The 19,999-nt window shown below is 55.9% G+C and overlaps 1 protein-coding gene across 2 annotated transcripts in view; it reads left to right on the forward strand.

Moving 5' to 3' along the window:
* The window catches only part of Rbm13 (RNA-binding motif protein 13), an 82,382-nt gene that overhangs the window by 39,412 nt on the left and 22,971 nt on the right, over positions 1–19,999 (forward strand). For both annotated transcript variants that reach the window (XM_037221506.1, XM_037221507.1), the window contains exon 7: positions 12,805–12,934. In XM_037221506.1, coding sequence (XP_037077401.1) covers positions 12,805–12,934 — 130 coding nt within the window. The remainder of the gene's footprint in view (positions 1–12,804; positions 12,935–19,999) is intronic.

A 19,999-nucleotide genomic window follows, 5' to 3' on the forward strand; every position in this document is an offset into this window, starting at 1 on the left:
CCTCGTCCCAATAACTCAGTTGCTTAGAGCGCCCGCAATCCGAATGACATACTGGTGGCGGGAAGGGTTTTACACGCTTTTTGCACACATGATTTTGCCCTGGTAGGCATAGGTTGCGACTGGTAACAGTGCGTGCGTTTAATGTCAGGTGATGCAGGGGACTCGACCCTCGGTAGGGCGGGCAGTACAAGGGTTGCGGCACGTCAAGTTTCCTCCGCTGAATTAAGCGGTTGACTCGAAGTTCTACGATCGAGTGTTGGTGACTGGGCTCACGCTTCCTGCGTGAGCCTCGACCTCGGTGCTGAATGGTGATCCCAGAAATATATATCTAATCAAAAGTTTGAGGCCGAATATTAAAAAATAAAACGAAAAGAAATGCCACAACTAGTTCCTTGACGTATGTGTTCTCGAAGTATGGCCAAATAGTGATGGATGCGGACCACCCAGTGGACTCATACGCGAACAGGACCAATCACTTATCATCCTCTATCTCACTTCGATTCGGGTCAAGTTTCACTATTACACCGTCGAAGGGATGGGCTGGCCATCAATCACTCCGCCACTCTGACTTGTCTGTTGCCGAGGGCATGCGTCGGCATCAGGACTGTTCCGCAGAGCGGCTTCATGTTGCGGTACAGTCTAAGGTTTCAGAGTTGACCTCTGAGAAATAAGGCACGCTGAGGCGCCGGGAGACTTTATTGTTGCCGGAATTGTACAATGTTGAAAATGGAAGTTGGAGCATGAAAATAGTTAAAGACCGGAGCTTTAGCGCGCCTGGCCACGAAGCTTGGCGGAGACGCGAGAGCTGCAGCCGCTAGACAATGCAGGGGACCGCATTCGTGCCCAGTCCGCACTTTCCCTCCTCCCAATGGATGTCATGAACCCGTTACTGGAGCGCATCTCGTGTTGCGACATCAGATTCCATCGGCTGCGGTGTTCATTCCTTCGCGATGCTCATTAGCTCGCACGTCATGTTATGATATGGGGCTCCATGGTATGTCCCATTGGACGGCGCCCCGTGCTGCAGACATGACGTCAGTCGGCGACGAGACTGTCTGTTGGTGATGTCCCATTGGACGGCACCCCGTGCTGTAGACATGACGTCAGCCGGCGACGAGGCTGATCAGTTGGTGATGTCCCATTGGACGGCACCCGTGCCGCAGACATGACGTCAGTCGGCGACGGGGCTGGTCGGCTGGTGATGTTCCATTGGACGGCACCCCGTGCTGCAGACATGACGTCAGTCGGCGACGGGGCTGGTCGGCTGGTGATGTCCCATTGGACGGCACCCTGTGCTGCAGACATGACGTCAGCCGGCGACGAGGCTGATCAGTTGGTGATGTCCCATTGGACGGCACCCCGTGCTGCAGACATGACGTCAGTCGGCGACGGGGCTGGTCGGCTGGTGATGTCCCGTTGGATGGTACCCCTTGATGCAGACATGACGTCAGCCGGCGACGAGACTGTCCGTTGGTGATCCGGCGGCTGGCTGTGTTGTCCACTGATCGGCTGCCCACGGCTCGGCACGTCTAACCACAGAGATCCGCTTCGGTCGTTCGCGGTGGTCAGCGGGTCAACCCGTGGTACTGTCCATCAGCCAGTGTCCCGTGTTCAGATCTGCACGCTGGTGGGCCGCCAGTGTGAGCTACTGGCCGTGACTGACAAACGGTAGCGGACACAGCCAATAGTGGCCGGCGGCGGAGACGGACGGCCTGTGCCGCCAGTTGCTTCCACGATAGCGCCGCATCCGCATCACGTGGTCGTCCCGGCTCCCCAGCACAGCCGAGCAGCTGGCAGCCCGCATGTGCCGCACGTGGCGTTTGAAGTGTCTGTTCAGCGTCACTGCCTGGTGAATGTGATCTTGCACGCCTGTAATTTCACTGGTTCGGTGATTTCGTGGAGTCGGTTTCGTCTGGCCCTGACCCGCGCCTGGCTGAGCACGCGAGGCGCCTCGCATTCCAATTACGGCGGTCAGCCCGGCCGAGCCGCGGTCTGCTGTAGAGGCGGCTCGGGGGACTGTGTCGGCTCGTCCTCCAGCTGGTGTTTTCTCCGACCGGCGGTGTGGGGTGCTCCGACCGGAGCCAGCACCTTGCTCCCCTGGCCGGAGCCGGAGCCCGTCCCCGACGCTGGCGCCGTCCGGCCGGCATGCTCGCGGCCAGCGCCGCCCCGGCCGGCACGCGGAGGGGCGCCGGCGGCAGCGGCTGCTCCCCGTACACGATCGTCACTGTAATGACACACGTGCATGGCAGTCATTCGTGCAAGGTATGCCCATTCGGCCTCCTCGCCGCTCCCAAACACGGTCTGCGCCGCTCGGCGACGCCGGTCGCGCCGGCATATCCGGTCGCTGTCGAATCCAGACTGAGGGTGAGCGGCGACGGCCCGTCATGAATTGCATGAGCTGGTGATGCGGTTCGCGGAACCACGCGATATGTTATCGCGCCTCGTTTTCTGGGAACGGGCGGCCGCTCGTGAGCGGCGACCCACGCCGGTACCCGGTGCCCCCGGGCCGGGCGGGGCGGCTCGGCCTGGCGCCGAGCACGGCCGCGGCACAGCCAGCCGGAGGGGGATCTGGCGGCGGCCGCGGCGAATCTGGCGCGCTACTGCCTCGCCACGACCGCGGCGCGCGGGTGCAGCCGCCGGACACCGCGCCGCTCCGCCGTCTCACGGGTCCGCGGCGAGCTGTGCTGCCGCACACTGCCGAGCCCCACTTGCTCGTCGCCGGCGCCGCCGCCTCGTACATGCCCAGTCTCTTTACTCGGGCCATCGCCGTGGCCCTTCGGTGGTCGCCCTCGGAGGTCCCTTGTAAGATTTTTTCTGGAATAAGTTTTGAACGACTTCGAGCACGACACTTCCGTTTCGGATGCTTGAGCTTCTATTCTTGTTACCCATGGCGTAGACATTTGCAGTTTTTTTTTACTTTGACGGTACATGAGCCATGACCTCTCCCTCGGGGTCATGTTAACATTTGGCTCAAAAGTGATAAACAGCGCTCAGTTCTCGCAGCAAATGCACTGTGAGTTTGTAGGCTCTTCTTAGCCATGCCACTTTGAAGTGTATTGCTATCGTGCTGGTGGTTTTGATAGGCCAGATACGCCAAGGTCAACCATCTAAATCAACCTTTTGCCCATGTGGCCAGGTTTGTCCGCTTGAAGATCCTGCTTTTAAAACGGAAATGACGCATCTTCTTGCGGTGTTGTAAGGCCTCTCTAGCCCCGTCCTTTCGATTCATTGTCCAGTTTTTTTATATAGCCGGGCAGGTTAATGTAACTCGCCTTCACCTCGTTGACCTGATGTGACATCAAAGGTCACGTGTCGATGGTTACTGGTGTCTATCTAATCGAGTTATGAAATACGTGTTAAATGCCGTCTTCTGCACTGTAGCATGCTTCGTTCAGACTACATCAATGATTTCTAGCATGCAAATTTGATCCGTTTTACCTGGTGCGACCTGTCAAAGTTCATATGCTCCGTTATTACACAATTACCTCAGACAGTTTGATGAGAGCTTTCGAATACCATTTCCCGCGCGATTCTAACTTTCTTAGTCTTCGAGATCGTGGGTGGGGTCTGTGAGCCCCTCCCTCGCAGGGCGAAAGTAATGTTGGGGATGGTCTGTCAAGCCAGTCACGACAGCGAATTGCTGTGTGGGCGAATATGGTCCGACTTGACAACATTCCCGGCCAGCTTCCAAGCTCGGGTTATTTCACTCTGTCGTGTAATTTGCGTCATGACTCCCAACATCACGGTGATCGGCCTGCCACAGCCGTCATGCGCATGCTAAGTCCGCCCCTGCCGTAGGCTCTGCCACTTAGACGGAGCTCCAAGAGGGTCTGACGTGACACGGTGTGACACTGTGCCTGACATTGTCGCACGGCCGCAGACGATGCCGCGGTCCGCGCGTTACGTGCCGCGCTGGAGACGGCGGCAGCGTGTCAGAGCGCCCGTCCCGGCGGTGAGGGCTGCGGCGCGCGGCCGCCGGTCTGCCGCCTTGCGACAGGCTGCCGCGCCCGGCCTACATGTCCCGCACCGCTAATTGTTATTACTGCCAGCTATCATGAGCCATTTGTTCTGAGCGATCGGGCTATCATCGCATGGCCATTGGGCCTGATCGTTATTGATACTGACGACGGCGGGGTGGCCATCAAAGGCGGTTCTGGTCCGAGGTCGGATCGGTCCAGCTGTCCGCCGGCCAGCACAGCTCGCCAGAAGTGACGGCTCCTCCGGGTCGGGCTGTCCAGCTGTTCCTTGCGGCTCAGCTGCTCCACCGGCTCCCCCCCCCCCCCCCCTCCAGTGACGGCTTCTCCGGTCCGGCTAGTCGCGGGCCGTTCTGGAATCGGCGCTCTCCAGTCTTGAATGAAACGCGTAACGGGTCTGAGTCGGTCAGGTGATAGGGGCGTCGACTAGCACACTTCTGAAATTCGTATCGGATGCAATTGCCCGCCAGCTGTCCACCGGTCAGCACCACAGAGCTTCTATTGTATCAGACATCCCATGCTTGTCGCGTGCTTCGTGTGAAGTCTGCGTCTTGCGGGGTTACGTCATGCATTTTGTATGCGTAGCGCGGTCGTGAAGGAAATTCGCCTCCTCGGCCGATAATATTCTACTTCGGTTTTGATGAATTGGCCCTGGATGCAAGCGAAATTCAATTATAAGCGCTTCAATGAAATTACGGTGCTACGCGGACAGATTTTAAGCGTCGACGCCTCTCAAAAGCTTCTTTTGGCCGCGCTATGTCCTGAATTTCCATCCGGTAAGGCCAGAAACGCCGTTGAAACGAAGACAAAGTGCGCATTTCGCCCGGATCCTGCCGGGTGATATATATTTCTATTCCGTGTAAAAAGTGCCACCTCGGGGCGGTGATACACGAGCATAATTTGTGTACGGCAGCTTCGGCTGATGGAGCATCCCGGCCGTTTTTTTCTGCGCAGTTGCCCGGATGCCGCCGGGCTGCAGCGAGACGTGGCTCCACGCGCAAATGGCCCGGTGGCTGGTGGCCGCTGAGCACGACTGCGAGGCTTCCTGATCGCACGCTATCCGTGGGCCCATGACGGCGCACGCGCGGTGTCGCGCGACTTGGCGCCGTTCGCTTCCTGCCCCCACGACGTTTGAAGGGGACATCAGCCGGACGTGGCTCGCTGCGCCGATGACCTGCTTGGAGCGGGTTTACGGTTGCTGGCTGATGGTTTTCTTGCCGGTGTCAGTCTCAGCTATAAATAAGACAGTAGTCACAGCCTTATTCCTCGGGGAAAAAACCAGGACAATGGAGACATAGTTGGGTTGATATTTCGGCGACATGCCTTCATCAAAACAATAACAGAAAGTAACAACAGCATGACTTCTGCTATTGTTTCGATGAAGGCATGTTGCCGAAACATCAACCCAACTCTATTTCCAGTCTCCTGGTTTTTCTCGGAGGAATAAGGTTATGACTACTGCCTTATGTGAACAATGTTCCTCGCTGATGTACTGAACAATTTACAGCCTCAGTCATGTTGAACACCTTCTCCAAGCCTTTCCTGGGCTGTGCTCTGGTCAGCCAAAGCGTGACCACGTTCTGTTTTCTCGCCCGGCGCATGCACGGCCAGCGATGCCAGCCGGCGCTGGGTTCATTGGCCGGACCGCGCTTAAAGGCATGAGGTAAACCTACCAATTGGGTCCACAGTTGAATGTCCGCCAATGCACTCGGTACACGCCTACTCGTGCCACGTTGGCATGGAAGACCGCGTGCTCCTGCACAGGGCGTTTGTTCCCCCCGTCACTGCCGCCGGCCAGGTAGTGGCCGGTGATTGAAGCTCGGCCCGCAGGAAGCGTGGAGCACGTGAACAGAGCCTGTTTGCCTGTTGCGTGTGTGCGCAGTCAGTGCGAGGATCAGTGGCTGCTCGCGCGGACCCCTCGCGCGTTGGGTGGGCCGTGCCGCTCATGACGGCAGCCAGAAGCGTACAATGTTGTCAGCTGCTGGATGTTCACAGCCATTACATGGGCGCGCGCCCCGTCATGACGTGGGTGCGGTACGTCGGTCGTGTGGCGCGGACCCCAGTGCAGTGCCCTTCCTGCTTGTTCCGTGACGGGCACGCGAACTGGAATGCTGGCTTTGTGCTGATGGTGGCACGGTGCCAGGGCTATTTGAACATCAGCACGCGTGCTTGGTTGGAATGTCGTCGGCATTGGCGTCGACACCTGCACGATCAGACATGCCCAGTCACGCCTTGCACGAGCTACGTCGATAGACGCCCGATCTGGGGCCGCCCGATGTCCGTAACTGTTACCGTTAAGGATGTCCGTAACTGTGGCCTTAGGCAGTCGCCACGCAGCATGCCCTGGCAGTGGGCAGGCATCTTGTCGCGAGATAGGTGCATTGGACGACTCGTGACGCGTGAGACCACGCGAGGTACCGTCCGCGTCCTCGTACGTTCTGTCTGTCCTATTTGTCTATTCTCTACGAACCTTGACCCCAGGCCAAGGTTCGTGTGCCGGTCAGCTGATTGATGCATAGGACGCCTGGGTCCAAACATTATCACGGGTGCATTGTGCACATCCTGGTACTCCCTCCACGTTGTGTTCTCCAACTTGGCCATGCGTTGAGGACAGAGCTCCACAATTAGTTGTCACTTCTCTGGGCGTTGGTGGCCGCACGTGTGACTTAGTTTAGTTTTATCTTGTCTTGTTTTCACTTTGAGAGAATGGCGCACTGGTTTGCCACTAATACCAAAGCCTTCCGCGGGCGTTGGATTATCAACACCTAACTGATCCTAGGTCATGCATTTCCACCTAGGCAGGTCTTACAGCATCGTCCATTTCCCCAATACATGCGTACATGCATGTCAGTTGGTGTCAACATGCCTGCGCAGCTCTGACTAATTCCGTTTGTCGTGCTGACAATGTCAACTCGCTAATGCTCCCATTTCCAAGGGCAAAATGGACGTCGCATTGGCTGCAGCCCACTACTGCAATGTTGTCTGGCGCTGCCGGCATCAGTTTTCAGTGGTCCGTGTGGTCGTCCGTAACAAAACGCCATGCGACGTGAAATTAGCAGTGTCGACGTTTCCCAGAATCATCACATGTTGTAATATCATTTTTTTCGGCTCAGCCAGATCCTGATTGCGCTTTTTTCGGGGCAGATTTCCTTTTTCCGGGCCAACGTGTTTTAATGGATGACGTGAAATGAAGACAGATGGCACGTCTGCAGATGCTCAGGATTTGTCAACATGTTGGCGTCCCAACGCAGTTTTTCGTCTTGGTCGCGCCCGTTTTTGTTAACGCCACATTTATATGTGAACCCGCGTATGGATACAGGTGTACATGAGCCGGTTCAGAACTATCATTGCCGGTGTGATTCCTTAAAACTGTGGAATGGGCGCCACTTGTTTATGCCGCTTCTGTTAGGAGTCTTTCAGCAGGCTCAGTTTGACCTGTAATACCACTGCCAATGGCGCTGGCATCCTCTCCATCAGCGATATGCTCTTCTCGACATCACTGCTGAACAGACTTCGTGAGCTTGTTGTTTTAGCAAGCGGTGGTTTAAGGTCAGCCGACGTGCCCTTAAATCACAATACTTACCTTGCAGCGTATTATTTGTTTCCGCCTTCAATGGGAGACTGAACATTATTCTTGCACTTCAAGGCGACCGAGGATGTTTAAGAGTGTCTGTAGGCATAATCGTCCTTTGGGTGACCGGACGGGCGCCGCCATGTCCGAAATACGGTGACCGGACCGACTGGTGATGCTGCGTAGCTTCTGTTGTGTCGCAGCCCAGGACGTGGCCCGCCAGACAAACGTGCGTGTTCGCCACGCCCTACATTACCCCAGCACGTAACTCGTGTAAAAAAGAACATTCCGGCGTCAGCGTCGGCTCCGGGCAGCGCGGCGTATGGGGAGAGCGGCGGGCGCGTGCCGGCCGGCCCGCGCCCGCCGCTGGGAGCGACGCGTCGCCCTCCCGGCCGCTCGCTGCATGTTAGAGCGGGTGGCGGGCTGAGCCGGAGACGCGGGCGGCCAGGACGGACGGCTGCCTTCAGGGCAGAGCGAGTGGGCCTGTGCGGCGCCGGTCGGACGATCAGCGCCAGTGCCATGGTCAGGAGACGGGCCTATTGATTCTGGACGGCCGCGCGATGTCCGTCATTTGTTTGGTTCGCCCGGCGCGCCGCCGGAGAATTGCTGAAGCGGTTCGTTGGCACCCTGGTCGAGCGGTTGGAAGTGGGCCGGCGGAGCTGCTGCTCGCGGCCGCCACCCGACCGACGCCGGCCCGGACAGAGCGCAGCGATGGGACGCGCACTGCGAAATAGAGAACGAGAGACGGAAATACAGAAAAGCGGGGTATAAATAAAGCTTGCAACAGAGACGCAGATGGGAAGATAAAGGAAGGGAAGGAAAAAGTTTGAAATGAAGGAGGAGAGCAGAAGTTTGCCAAAGAGATGTAGATAGAGACAGGAAAATGGAAATGATATTGTATAAATGGACTATGTTGGGGAGTACTGGAACAATTCCATATAATTTTCTCGGTGCCAGCTTGAAGTGGGGAGTGCCAGACATGGAAAAGGATCTCTGGGCTGGCTTTGCGATGGACTTTCAGCATATAGCGACCCTCGACATACTGAACAGCGTTGAAAGGATTATTTGTACAGTCGACTGTCATGCATCAGCAGCGGACTTCAGACGGGTACTTCTGCCAGCGCAGCACGTACTGCATCGTCCCGTAGCTCCATGGCGGCTGCGAGTATCTGATCGCCTGTGAACGTGAAGGACTGCTAGTAACAACAAACGTCGGTGGCTGAATGATGCAACGATATTGTTCTGCGTAATTTGGGAAATAGCTGTTTCGAAATAATTGGGATGCTGATAGAATATCCCGGCCTATTATTACCGACAACGTGGTCACTATTTACGCAACTTTTGATGGCTACTGCTCCGGCCGTCATCATGCATCGGTCGGTCCTTGGAAAGAGCTGGGGATGTGTTACGTAAGGCCCACCATGTATCTCAGCTCAGAGAGCTTCTGGCAGCTTTGCGAATCCGGAATATGGCGAATTGTAGACTGCGCTCAAACTAGACCACAGCCGACTGCGCCATAACTATAGACCACCAAGAAGGAAAGGAGGACGACGAGGTCACGGACATGACATCGGGATGCCTTTCGGTGGTTCAGGGGCTGAGGAGTCGGTGTACAAATCGCAATGGCAGGTCTGAAGTTCGGAGCTGTGTTTTGCGTCGAGCGTTTTCTGATGATTGCCGGCACCAACCAAGAATTTAGCATGGCTGGAGAAATCAGACCAAAACGTTGCATCAGCATGCTTTTAGCGACTTAGATATTGGTGCAGATAGTTTGCCAGCACACGTATGATAGGCTGGAGAATGTTTTATCCGTGAAGTGAGATGTGCCGATGCTCATTTTGAGAAGCCTGATATGTAGCTCATGCTGGTTTAAGCAGCACAGCTATATGTCTGCAGTGGTCGTGGTTGGGTTTGTACCGATGACACCGCTCCACAAGCCTGCTCATAAGCGCTCAACACATCTCAAATGCACTGGTGTTTGTGTTGCCTAACAAAAACCGACGAGGCTGTATGAAGGGTGCAATCCATGCAGATTGATATTTGACATTTTACTCGGCGTCATAGTCATCCTTTGAAGCCCTGTGATAGTGGCATGAGGCATATTTGTGGTTACAACGTGTTCCAAAATGTATTCGTAATTATTTGTGTGGGGTTTGCGGTGAAATGTATTCATGCTTCTTTGTATTGGCGACTTTTGGCTCAGAATGCATTCCGAAGCCGGTTCAAGACGATAGCAAACACGAAGTAGTTCATTCTGAATTATTGACCCGTTGCCATGCTTAGATACAGTTGGCCGCATGTACGCCGAACCACGCGAGTACTGCCGGCCACGGCCGGTCGCGCCCGGCTGGTTATCTCCAGCTGTTCGCCAGCTGATTGCCATTTGCATGCTCGGCAAACCAGATTACTCTCGCTTGATGACTTTCAACTGTGCATGTGATGTGGTATTGGCATGTCAAAACGATTTCGATTTATTGGACGGCAGATAGTTCAGAGCAGCGGAGACGAGTCACGCTGCATAATAAACTGGGCGCAGTTGTCCACCAGCGAACCATGTTGGCTTTTCTTAACGCCGTACAGCTGTCCCGTCCGCTCTCGTCAACTCCACGGAGCTGTCTCGCCCGCTCTCCTCAGCTCTTTGCTGTCTCGTCTTTCCGTTCTCCTCGGCGTTATGCAGGTGCCCTGTTTGCTTTCCTAGGCTCCGTGAGGCTATCTCGCCTCAGCTCCGTGGAACTGTACTGTCCACAGATATCAGCTCTGTGTAGCTGCTCTGTCTGCTCGCCTGAGCTCTGCGGAGCTATTCTGTCCTCTCTCTTCAGCTCCGTGGAACTGTCCCGTCCACCGTTATCAGTCCTGTGCAGCTGCTTTGTCCGCTCTGCCCCGCTCTGTGCAGCTGCCCTGTCCGCTCTGCTCCGCTCCATGCAGCTACTCTGTCCACTCTCCTGAGTTCCGTGCAGCTGCTCTGTCCATTGTTATCAGCTCTGTACACCGCCCTGTCCGCTCTGCTCCGCTCCGTGCAGCTGCTACGTCCGCTCTCCTGAGCTCCGTGCAGCTGCTACGTCCAGTGTTATCAGCTCTGTGCAGCCGCCCTCTCCGCTCCGCTCCGCTCCGCTCCGCTCCGTGCAGCTGCTCTGTCCGCTCTCCTGAGCTTCGTGCAGCTGCTCTGTCCATTGTTATCAGCTCTGCGCAGCCGCCCTGTCCGCTCTGCTCCGCTCCGTGCAGCCGTCTGCGCCGGCCGCTCTCGCCGGGTGGGCCGCGGAGCCGGCGCCTGTCAGTCCGTGTTCGGCGCCGTGTCTCGGCCCGGCGGCCGGCCTGTCTCGCCGCGGCCGGCCTGCCGGCGCCGCTCCGCGTTCGGCCCGACAATCGATCGGGCACTGCCCTGTTTGTTGGGCTCCGTCTCGCCGCCCGACACTGCCCTGTTTGTTGGGCCCCGTCTCGCCGCCCGACACATGCGCTCGCCGATATTTATGGCCGCCTCCAAAGCGCATAAAGTGCGTTGGCCACTGGCAAGTCGCGTTTTAGTGACACTCTCGTTAAACTAACGCCCGGCTTTACGCGCGGCTGGGCCAGGGGAGGGAGCTGACCGGCCTGGGGAGGGAGCGGACCGGCCTGGGGAGGGAGCGGACCGGCGGCCGGGCCGGGCCAAGCCACGTGAGATCAATGGCGGCCGGTGCGCCGCAGGACGTCCGGCCCCGACCGCCCGGTCAGCCACGCCGCCGCCGCCCCCTCCTCCTCCACAACCTCCCCTGCCCAGCTGACGAGCGCCTCCGGGTAGTCGTGCTGCGGGTCGTTGTCGTTTGCGCTCGCCCCCCCCCCCCCGCGGTCCCATCATTCGCTGTTTGGCCGGCGGGCTGACGTGGCTAGATTAAGTCGTGTCGTGTGTCGTGTCGTGTCGTGTCGTGTCGTGTGTTGTGTCGTGACGCCTTGGCGCCGCTCCAGCCGCCTGCCGAGGCCCCAGCGCTGCGGTGCGTTTGCTTACTTCCAGCGACGTGTAATTAACGTGACTACGACCTGACTCTTATTTTACACGTTTTAGCCGTTTCCTATCAACCGCATGGCAAAGCTGCCTTGTGGCTAGCGCAGAATCTTTTTGGTGTGTGTGGCAGAGACGACTGGCACGAGAACGCGTTAAATATTCTGCGGCGAAAAAAATGAACGCGCGTTGCGTATTGTTGTTGCAGCACGCCACGTGAGTCATCAAACAAAGCTTAATTTGTTGCGGGAATTGATATCGATTCTAGCCTTATTTTTCCAAGAAACCATGCCGATGGGGCGTGTTTTCAAATCAACGGCTGTCAAGAATATTGCTTCAGGGTATATGCATGGCTCAAAAAAGTTACGTGGTTGACCATATGTGACAGGGCCGTAATTTCACGAAATGGGCTTGGGGCTGAGCTCTGAAAAATGACGTGGTGTACCCCAAAGATGTGCCATCAAACGGGTTTCTCCCCGGATTTGGCCCAATTTCTTCTCAAATTTGGGGGCTGGAGCACAAGTTTGGAGCCCGGATGCCCCCCTCCCTCTCCCTCGACCGAATCGGAAGCCACATCCCTGCTCACGTCGACGATATGCTGCCCTGTACAAATTAGACGCAGCACTCCCCGTCACTCCTCGTCGCTTCGGCTACGCGTGCGACTGTGCGACCGAACTAGAGCCTGTCCGCCGGGGCAGTATACCCATCCAGGTGGCTGCTCGTCCGCAGGGCCGTTGCGCGGCGCCGCCGTGGCCGGCGACCGTGTTTAAATCCGCGGAAATGCGCTCCCAATGGGATTGGCGGCCATTGTTTTTCTCCGGGGGCTGCGGAGATTTCCTCGCAGCCGCCGCCTGCCGGCGGCCGCATCGTAATGAAGGTCGCCACGCGCGGGGAAGAACGGCGTTTCTTGTGCTGCTCGACGCCAGTAGCGTAATGGGCCGCCGCCGGCGACGGCACCAGGCCGCGGCCAGCGCGCCCTACGTGCGCCTCCAAGCAGCGACGCTTAGCTCCACACTTAAGGCTGGGTTAGGTGCAACTGATGCACGGAGGCGCTGCTGGGGGTAGCGTCAGCGTTAGAGGCAGAGCCATTTCGCGGTTGATGCGTCACATGGGTAATGCCGTCCAGGTGATGAAATGCAGCCCCACGTGAGGCTTTCACCTGGCCGCGTAGACACGTGCTGAGACTGGAGACTGGAGACGGGAGGCGGTGGTGTTCCGGGCCGCAGCGGTGGCCCGGGCTGGGCCAGCAAACAGGCCTGTGACGCCTGCGCACCGTCTTGTTTCAGGAAGAAGCTGGTGCCTCTGCCGCGCAAGGTGGAGCGAAGAGAGGTGCGCCGCGAGGACAAGGCTCTGGTGGCGGCCAACATCGACAAGGCCATCGAGAAGGAGCTGCTGGAGAGGCTGAAGAAGGGCACGGTACGTGGGCCGATGCCCAGAGGTCGCGTGATCCGATTCAGGGGAAAAGGGGAGGGGTCCGAGAATGCTTCTCAAACGCGAGGAAGCTGTCCCCAGCGAAATGCATGCGGAACATTGAATAGGAATGAGCGAGGTTTGTCGTCGCCTCATGCACGATTACTCGGAACTCTCGACACGTTTACGTATTAAAAGCGCTGTGCGGGAGCAAGTTCTGCGGGAAGCGGCTGCTGTCACCGTGGCCTGTGCTGTCCCGCCCGGTCGGATCAGCACCGCCCTGCTGCAGTCGGAGGTGTGAGGGGGAGAGATTCGGGACGCACTGGGGGCCCGGGGGCTCTCGAGTGTTCGGCACGGCGGTCGCCGGTAGGACCCATCAGCGACTGTAGATCCCACTATGGGCCCATCGGCGACTGTAGAGCCCACTGGGGGCCGGTAGCGGCGTGATGTCACGGGCTTAGCCGGGTCCCGGTCGGAGTGCACTGCGCGGTTGCGACTGCGCGCCCTTCACGGCCATTTCACGTCCGTGGTGCGCGCTCTCTCGTCGCCTTAGCTCCGTTTGTCGTGATGTTCATTTGCCCTCCAAATTGGTTACTGCCCCGGGAATCGAACCTGCCACCCATCCGTAACGAATCCAGCATCATTGCACGGAGCTACGCGCCCTCAGTGGTAACGTCTGCTTGTTTTCGTTTCGCGCGGTGGCTTTCGTGTGTCGCTGTCCGTCGTTGGTCGCATGTCTCCGCTGAATCCGTGAGTCAACTGATCGTGAAAATCGGCGTGCGATATCGCGGCCACCAGCGCGCCGGCCGAATTAATGCGCCCCCCATAAGGTGCGACACGACACTCGTGGCGGCGGGCGCCGCCGGCGCGGCCGCCACCTCATTTTTCCCGCTGATTAATCGCTGGCAAGTGGGGCGGCCGCGGCGCGGCGCGCCCGGCTCAGGTGACCGAGGAGCGGCCGGCGGCGCGTGGGCCCGGCCGCGGCCGGCGCCCACCTCCCGCCGCGATTGATTGGGGGCGCCTGGCCGCACGCGGCCCGCTCATAACGGCGCGCCCGACAAATGTTCATCAGCGGCCGCGAAGCGCTGCCCCGAAGTGGCCGCTGACGCCGCCGTGCGTCATCGGATCGGCCGCGGCTTCGGCGCGGCCGTGCCCGCCGCCTGCCAATGATCCCCGGCCCGGCATTGTATGGCGGTCTCGCACGCTCACTAGGTCGATGCTTGTGAACGCTGCATTTCATGGGACTGGTGTCCGTTGGCTCTGATTTTTGTTTCGCGCGTTCTGGAGCTGTCACCAGTGAGCGGCAGTCCTACAAAGCGTGGGTACGAAAGACCCGCGGGCCTTGTCGTCCTTATTGCGGGCAGAATGGTGAATTTCTGCGGGCTTTCTTCACATTACTTACATTGTGTTTTTGCGTATTGTTATTTGTTACATGGTGTTCTTACACTATGATCATTATTGCTCTTTGGGTTCTGAAGTACAGCCGTAATTTTCGTTTGCATTGCACGCCAAAAGGGTCAGTTTTATCAACGAGGTATTTGGTTGTAAGTATGAAAATGCAGTAATGTAATATAGTGCAGTATATTATACATAGCTTACCAACAGTGATGTCAAAATCATCATCACGCCTTTAACAGGTTAACCTGGTGTACACTCTTATTGGCATATTTGTCTTCCACTATTCACATAAATACGTTATGCCTGGCACTGACTGGTAGGACCGTCGTGGCAGCACAGCAAAAACAATAAACGGTTGAAGAAAACTAGTATGCCTGGGCTGGCGATAATGACCAACATTTGTGTGTGCTGAGTGCACTTCCTGGGGTTACGTTAAAATGCAAAGCATTGCGAGCTAACTGCATATGCATGTTTCTGCCTCGTGATATTACCTCGTGTTCTATGGTTGGAACCTCAATCCTGCCTGTATCAGAGAGCTAAAGAGTAGGCCTTAAATAGTGTATCTTCAGGTCGGCGTCCTGCTTTTATGCGTAACCTGGCCGCACCTTGAAGTTAACATGAAAATCTTCAACAGCTTAACTCACTGATATGGATAAAATACCTCACAGCCCTTCTGGACTCCCCGCAGGCGCACAGCACGCCATTACCGACTCATTCGCCTTGGACTCATGCATTATTATCTGTCCGCTAGCCTATTAATTTCAGTTATTGCTCTTCATATCTGTAAACACACCCTTCTGTGTGTTAGAGCAGACATTCGCATTCAGCACATAGTCGTTTTGTTTCGTAGCAGGCCTAATTAGCTGCCAACGTAGGTACTTACCTACATAATGTTAGGGACGGTGGCCGGCCAGATCTGGAATGGCAGCGTTGTGTGTGAGCCAAATATTGGGCTCGTTTCGTACGATATATTTTTGGTGTGAGGAAAATGCGACTTTGTGTCTAAGAACGAGGTTGGCTGGGTTCATACGATACATTTCCGCATTGTAAGTTCATGGTTCTCATGCTGAGCTATCGACCTCCGGTATTCCCGGAGGGTACTGGTTAAAGGACGTTGTAGAACAACCATTGGTCATGTGGACAGTGTTCGACGTGTCGAGCAGCGGTTCAGCAGAGCAGTGCTTACGAACACGAGTGAGAAAGATTAGGCAAGGTCAAGTAAAAATCACACATGAAAACCAAGATACACTGATTCAGGAAATGCTCCGAATGTGTGCATACACTGTCACTGAAGAGATGTGAAAAAGATCGTCAGAACTCCCATACTCTAACACGAGATGCACGGTTCTAATTTTAAAGCTGCACGGAAAACAGGCGGATAAGCCGTAAAACCACGATGACCATACCGATCATGATATTAAAAAATTCCTTACCGCAAGCACCAGGCATCACGAGCGTAGCCCGAACATCGCTCACATCCCGGGAGTTCCGGCTCTCACGTCGTAACACCCAGTACACGGCGCTGCTGCCCGAAACACAGTCGTTAAGCCGGAAGGCTTCGATGACCCTATCAGAGTGTCAGGATAGAGAGGGAGTGGCAAGCGGACATCAGTGTCCATCACAACGAATGTGAGGCTATTTCTAGATGTCTCTGACCTAAACAATGCTTGTCCAACCGGGTCCCATGATGGCATTTGTGTACTCAGCCTCGGACGAAGATAACGATTGTGTAACGATACTGTAATCTTGGGATAGGGTGTTTTAGGGTGTTGGGAAATTTATATTTTAGAGCCGATATTTGCGGTGCTGTACTCCATTGCCGCGGTCGGTCTAGCACGCGTCCTAGTAGTGTGCGCGCTCTGCGCGAACGCGTAGAGCGCACGCAAGCTGCACATTAAACCGGGCACGAATGCTACGCCTTGTTTCTCCTACATGGATCATCATCGGGCAGATGTAATAAACGATATTACATGCTGCGTTCTTCCGCGTGCGTTTTCGTTTTCATCCATTAACACATAGCGGTAAGTCGTACTGCAATCCGGACACGTTGGAGCCTGGTGCTGATCGCGCTAGCATATACTTTGAACCAGGACCGCTGATCTGCGCTACCCGAAGGCCGCGTAAACTACCCGATCGCACGGCGGCCTTAACCTGTTTGCGCATCCCGTCATCTGTAAAAGGGAGTTTCATATAAACATAATGTGTTTGCTCTGCCTTTCCGCAACTTTTTCGCGAACCTGTTGAAGTGTTCACTCGGGAACGTATGGCGCAAGCGGCAGGCCTCGGCGGTGCTCCGGGTATCCATTCTTACGGGAAAATAGGGCATTTTAGTGAGACTACGCTCACACGATTGTGGATTAGAATATATTCGCAGTGCTCTCGGTTTCCGTGAAATAAGAACCGCTTAGTACACATGGGGTGTGCCGAACTGGTTATGTAATATGACGGGAGCAGCCTTGGGTTTACAGTAGAGTTCTGTGGCAAAGCTTCCATCTGGCTGTTCCACAAAAATGGTGTCGTTTGGACGAATAGAATCGGCACGTTCTGTGCCGTGTGTCGCGGTGTGAAAGAGATACCAGGATGTTGTTAATTGAGTTTTGCCAATAAATATAGCAGCAAGCTCAACGAATTAGTCTAGATGCCGACACTGCCATCAATGTAGCGTAAATGCAGCTTCAGTCTTGGCTACATTTAGCTAGAAAAGACGACTTAGGACAGTGCATAAAGACTATATCTAAGTGCGGTGGACAGTGGATGCTGATCACCACGCATTCCGCGTTGCGTGTGCACCGTGTGACTGAGGCGCGTTAGGTTATTGTTGATTATGTGAGATAATAGATGAACACAGTCAGCTTTACCAAAAAGACTTGCGCATGCTTGACTTCCACTCACCCCGCATTGTCATGAATGAGGAATTATGAAATCCCTACTTTCTACAAATTTACGGAGCTATTTCGTGGGGTTATATTTCATAGGATGTCGTTGATGTTTATGCGGGCTAGGCTTTGCGGTGACGTTGCTGGGACAACACAGAGAACTGCCTGATAAAACCAGAGCCGTACCGTCCGAGGGCTGGTCTGGGATGGGCATGCTTCAGCCGCCGTTGACGCCAGCACCATCGACCCAATCGAAGGGGACGAACTGTCAGCGACGGCCAGTAATATGGTGCATTTGTCCCGTCATATGTACTGAAATAGATTCGATTGCTCCTTTTGTCCGACCGGCACCCACACGAGATGATCTGGTCTCAAGTCCGCCCAGGAGTGGAGGAACGTCTTAACAAACGGATGGACCTAGCCGGAAAAAACACTTGTTTCCACGCAGAACATCCGAATGAATGTTAAGCCTTCACGAAAAGATGTTTGGGTTTATAGACGCTGTCTGTACGGTTCTGGTTGAGGGAGATGAAGAGGCGCTACCAGCGGTCGGCCGGTGTCGCGCTGTCCTGGCCACGCGCCGTTTCCTGTCGAGCTCCCCGGCGCCCGGGAAAGCGCCGTGTCCTGTCTAGCTCCCCGGCGCTCCGGAACGCGCCATGTCCTGTCTAGCTCCCCGGCGCTCGGGAACGCGCCGTGTCCTGTCTAGCTCCCCGGCGCTCGGGAACGCGCCGTGTCCTGTCTAGCTCCCCGGCGCCCTGGCCTCTCGCCGTGTCCTCTGGCTCCCCGGCGCTCGGGAACGCGCCGTGTCCTCTCTGGCTCCCCGGCGCTCGGGAACGCGCCGTGTCCTGCCTGGCTCCCCGCCACCCCGGCCTCTCGTCGTGTCCTGTCTAACTCCCCGGCGCTCGGGAACGCGCCGTGTCCTGTCTAGCTCCCCGGCGCCCTGGCCTCTCGCCGTGTCCTCTGGCTCCCCGGCGCTCGGGAACGCGCCGTGTCCTCTCTGGCTCCCCGGCGCTCGGGAACGCGCCGTGTCCCGCCTGGCTCCCCGCCGCCCCGGCCTCTCGCCGTGTGCTCTCGGTCGCCAGCGGCGGGGGCTGTGAGTTACCGCACCTAATCGGTGGCCTGACGGCGCCGAAGCCGCCGGCTCCGGCCGACTGGCCGGCTAGCCGGGCCCGAGCACGGTCAGCGTGCGTGGCCCGTGCGGCCCGATCTGCGGCCGGCGCTCTTCTGGACCCCACTTAGGGCGGCGAATGGCCTCGCACGAAATGAACGGAACTCGTTATGCTCAGTCCAGGATCTGGCATATAATTACAAACCGCGGCGTCGTTCAGTTTTGCTCTGCAATTATGCATTATGCGCTGAAGATGGAGCTCATTTTAGCTCTGAGCGTTGTAAACGCTGTACTGGGTATTTTAAAACATGTTTTTAGAGCACTTTCTAAGCTGGAGAAATCCGTGGATGGTGACTGGCCTCCTATATTTCAAATTGAGACTAATCGAGAAAAGAGCTTTAAATATATAAAAAAATATTAGTTTGAGACCAAGCAATATCTAAAAGTGTACGCAACTCATCCTTACATACCGCAGATCTATTTTCTGGTTAATAGTCAGTGCTACAGATTGGTACGAACATGTAGCGAACCTAAACACTACTTAAGAGAGACATTGCTGTAATTTTTAGCGAGGCAACTATGACGCCTAACAATGGGTAAACGTACTTGTATGCAGCATGAGTTCTTTTTATCCTCATATCGTCAGCAATCTCAGTTAAGGTAGGTGCAAGCTGAAATTGCAAAGAAACAAATGACATTTAACCGGTTAATACCTCTTGTTTTAATCGTTGCTTCCTGCAAACATTTGGGTCTTAGGTAAGGATTTGGTGCTTGAATGCGTTTTTTTGTATGTATTATAATCGAATTCGCAGCCCATTCGCGGAAATGTAAGTAAACAATGCGGACATTAAATGCGCTTCCCTTGAACACTAAGTGAGCTTTTAGTGGGCAGGCAGGTCCGTTACCGCCAATGCGCCGCCACTGCCATCAGTTCATGTGTGTGTGTGGGTGCGAGTGTGGGTGCAGGTGTGCGCGCGCGCGCGCGTGTGTGTGTGTGTGTGTGTGTGTGTGTGTGTGTGTGTGTGTGTGTGTGTGTGTGTGTGTGTGTGTGTGTGTGTGTGTGTGTGTGTGTGTGTGTGTGTGTGTGTGTGTGTGCGTGCGTGCGTGCGTGCGTGCGTGCGTGCGTGCGTGCGTGCGTGCGTGCGTGCGTGCGTGCGTGCGTGCGTGCGTGTGTGTAGTGGACGCGTGTGCGTGTGCGTGCGTGTGGGTGTGTCGTTGCTAAAAGAGACCCTCCCGCCACGCCGATGTGAATCATGTATGGCCCCAGAGACGGAGTTAAATACGTTCGCGAAAGTGTGGGATGTGTATTCACTCCTGGGTTGCCATTTGCATACGTCTGCCGAGGTAGGGTTCGCTTAAAGCACGTTGCCATGCGTGGCTGTAGTTGAAACTCTGAATGCATGCGTCACTGTCCGACAACAATGAGTGCGTCGAACCTCTGAGTGCGGGATTGTGTTCTTGCAAACTAGTTTGGAAATAGCGAGAACGATGTGAGATGCATATGAGTTTCTGTCCTTTAATGCAGTTAGGGATCAACGATACAGGCCTAGCGCCATGGTAAGTCGGACCCGATCCTGTAAACCATCACACTGGTGTGTTTTCTAACGTAACTAGTGCAACGACATTTTCCAACACATTCTTTACATCAGCTACGAAGTCGTTGCCTGGCGCGCCACGTGTAACGGAGCG

The sequence above is a fragment of the Pollicipes pollicipes genome, unplaced genomic scaffold (assembly GCF_011947565.3).
Source record: "Pollicipes pollicipes isolate AB1234 unplaced genomic scaffold, Ppol_2.1 Scaffold_4740;HRSCAF=5597_pilon_pilon_pilon, whole genome shotgun sequence".
NCBI lineage: Eukaryota > Metazoa > Arthropoda > Thecostraca > Pollicipedomorpha > Pollicipedidae > Pollicipes > Pollicipes pollicipes.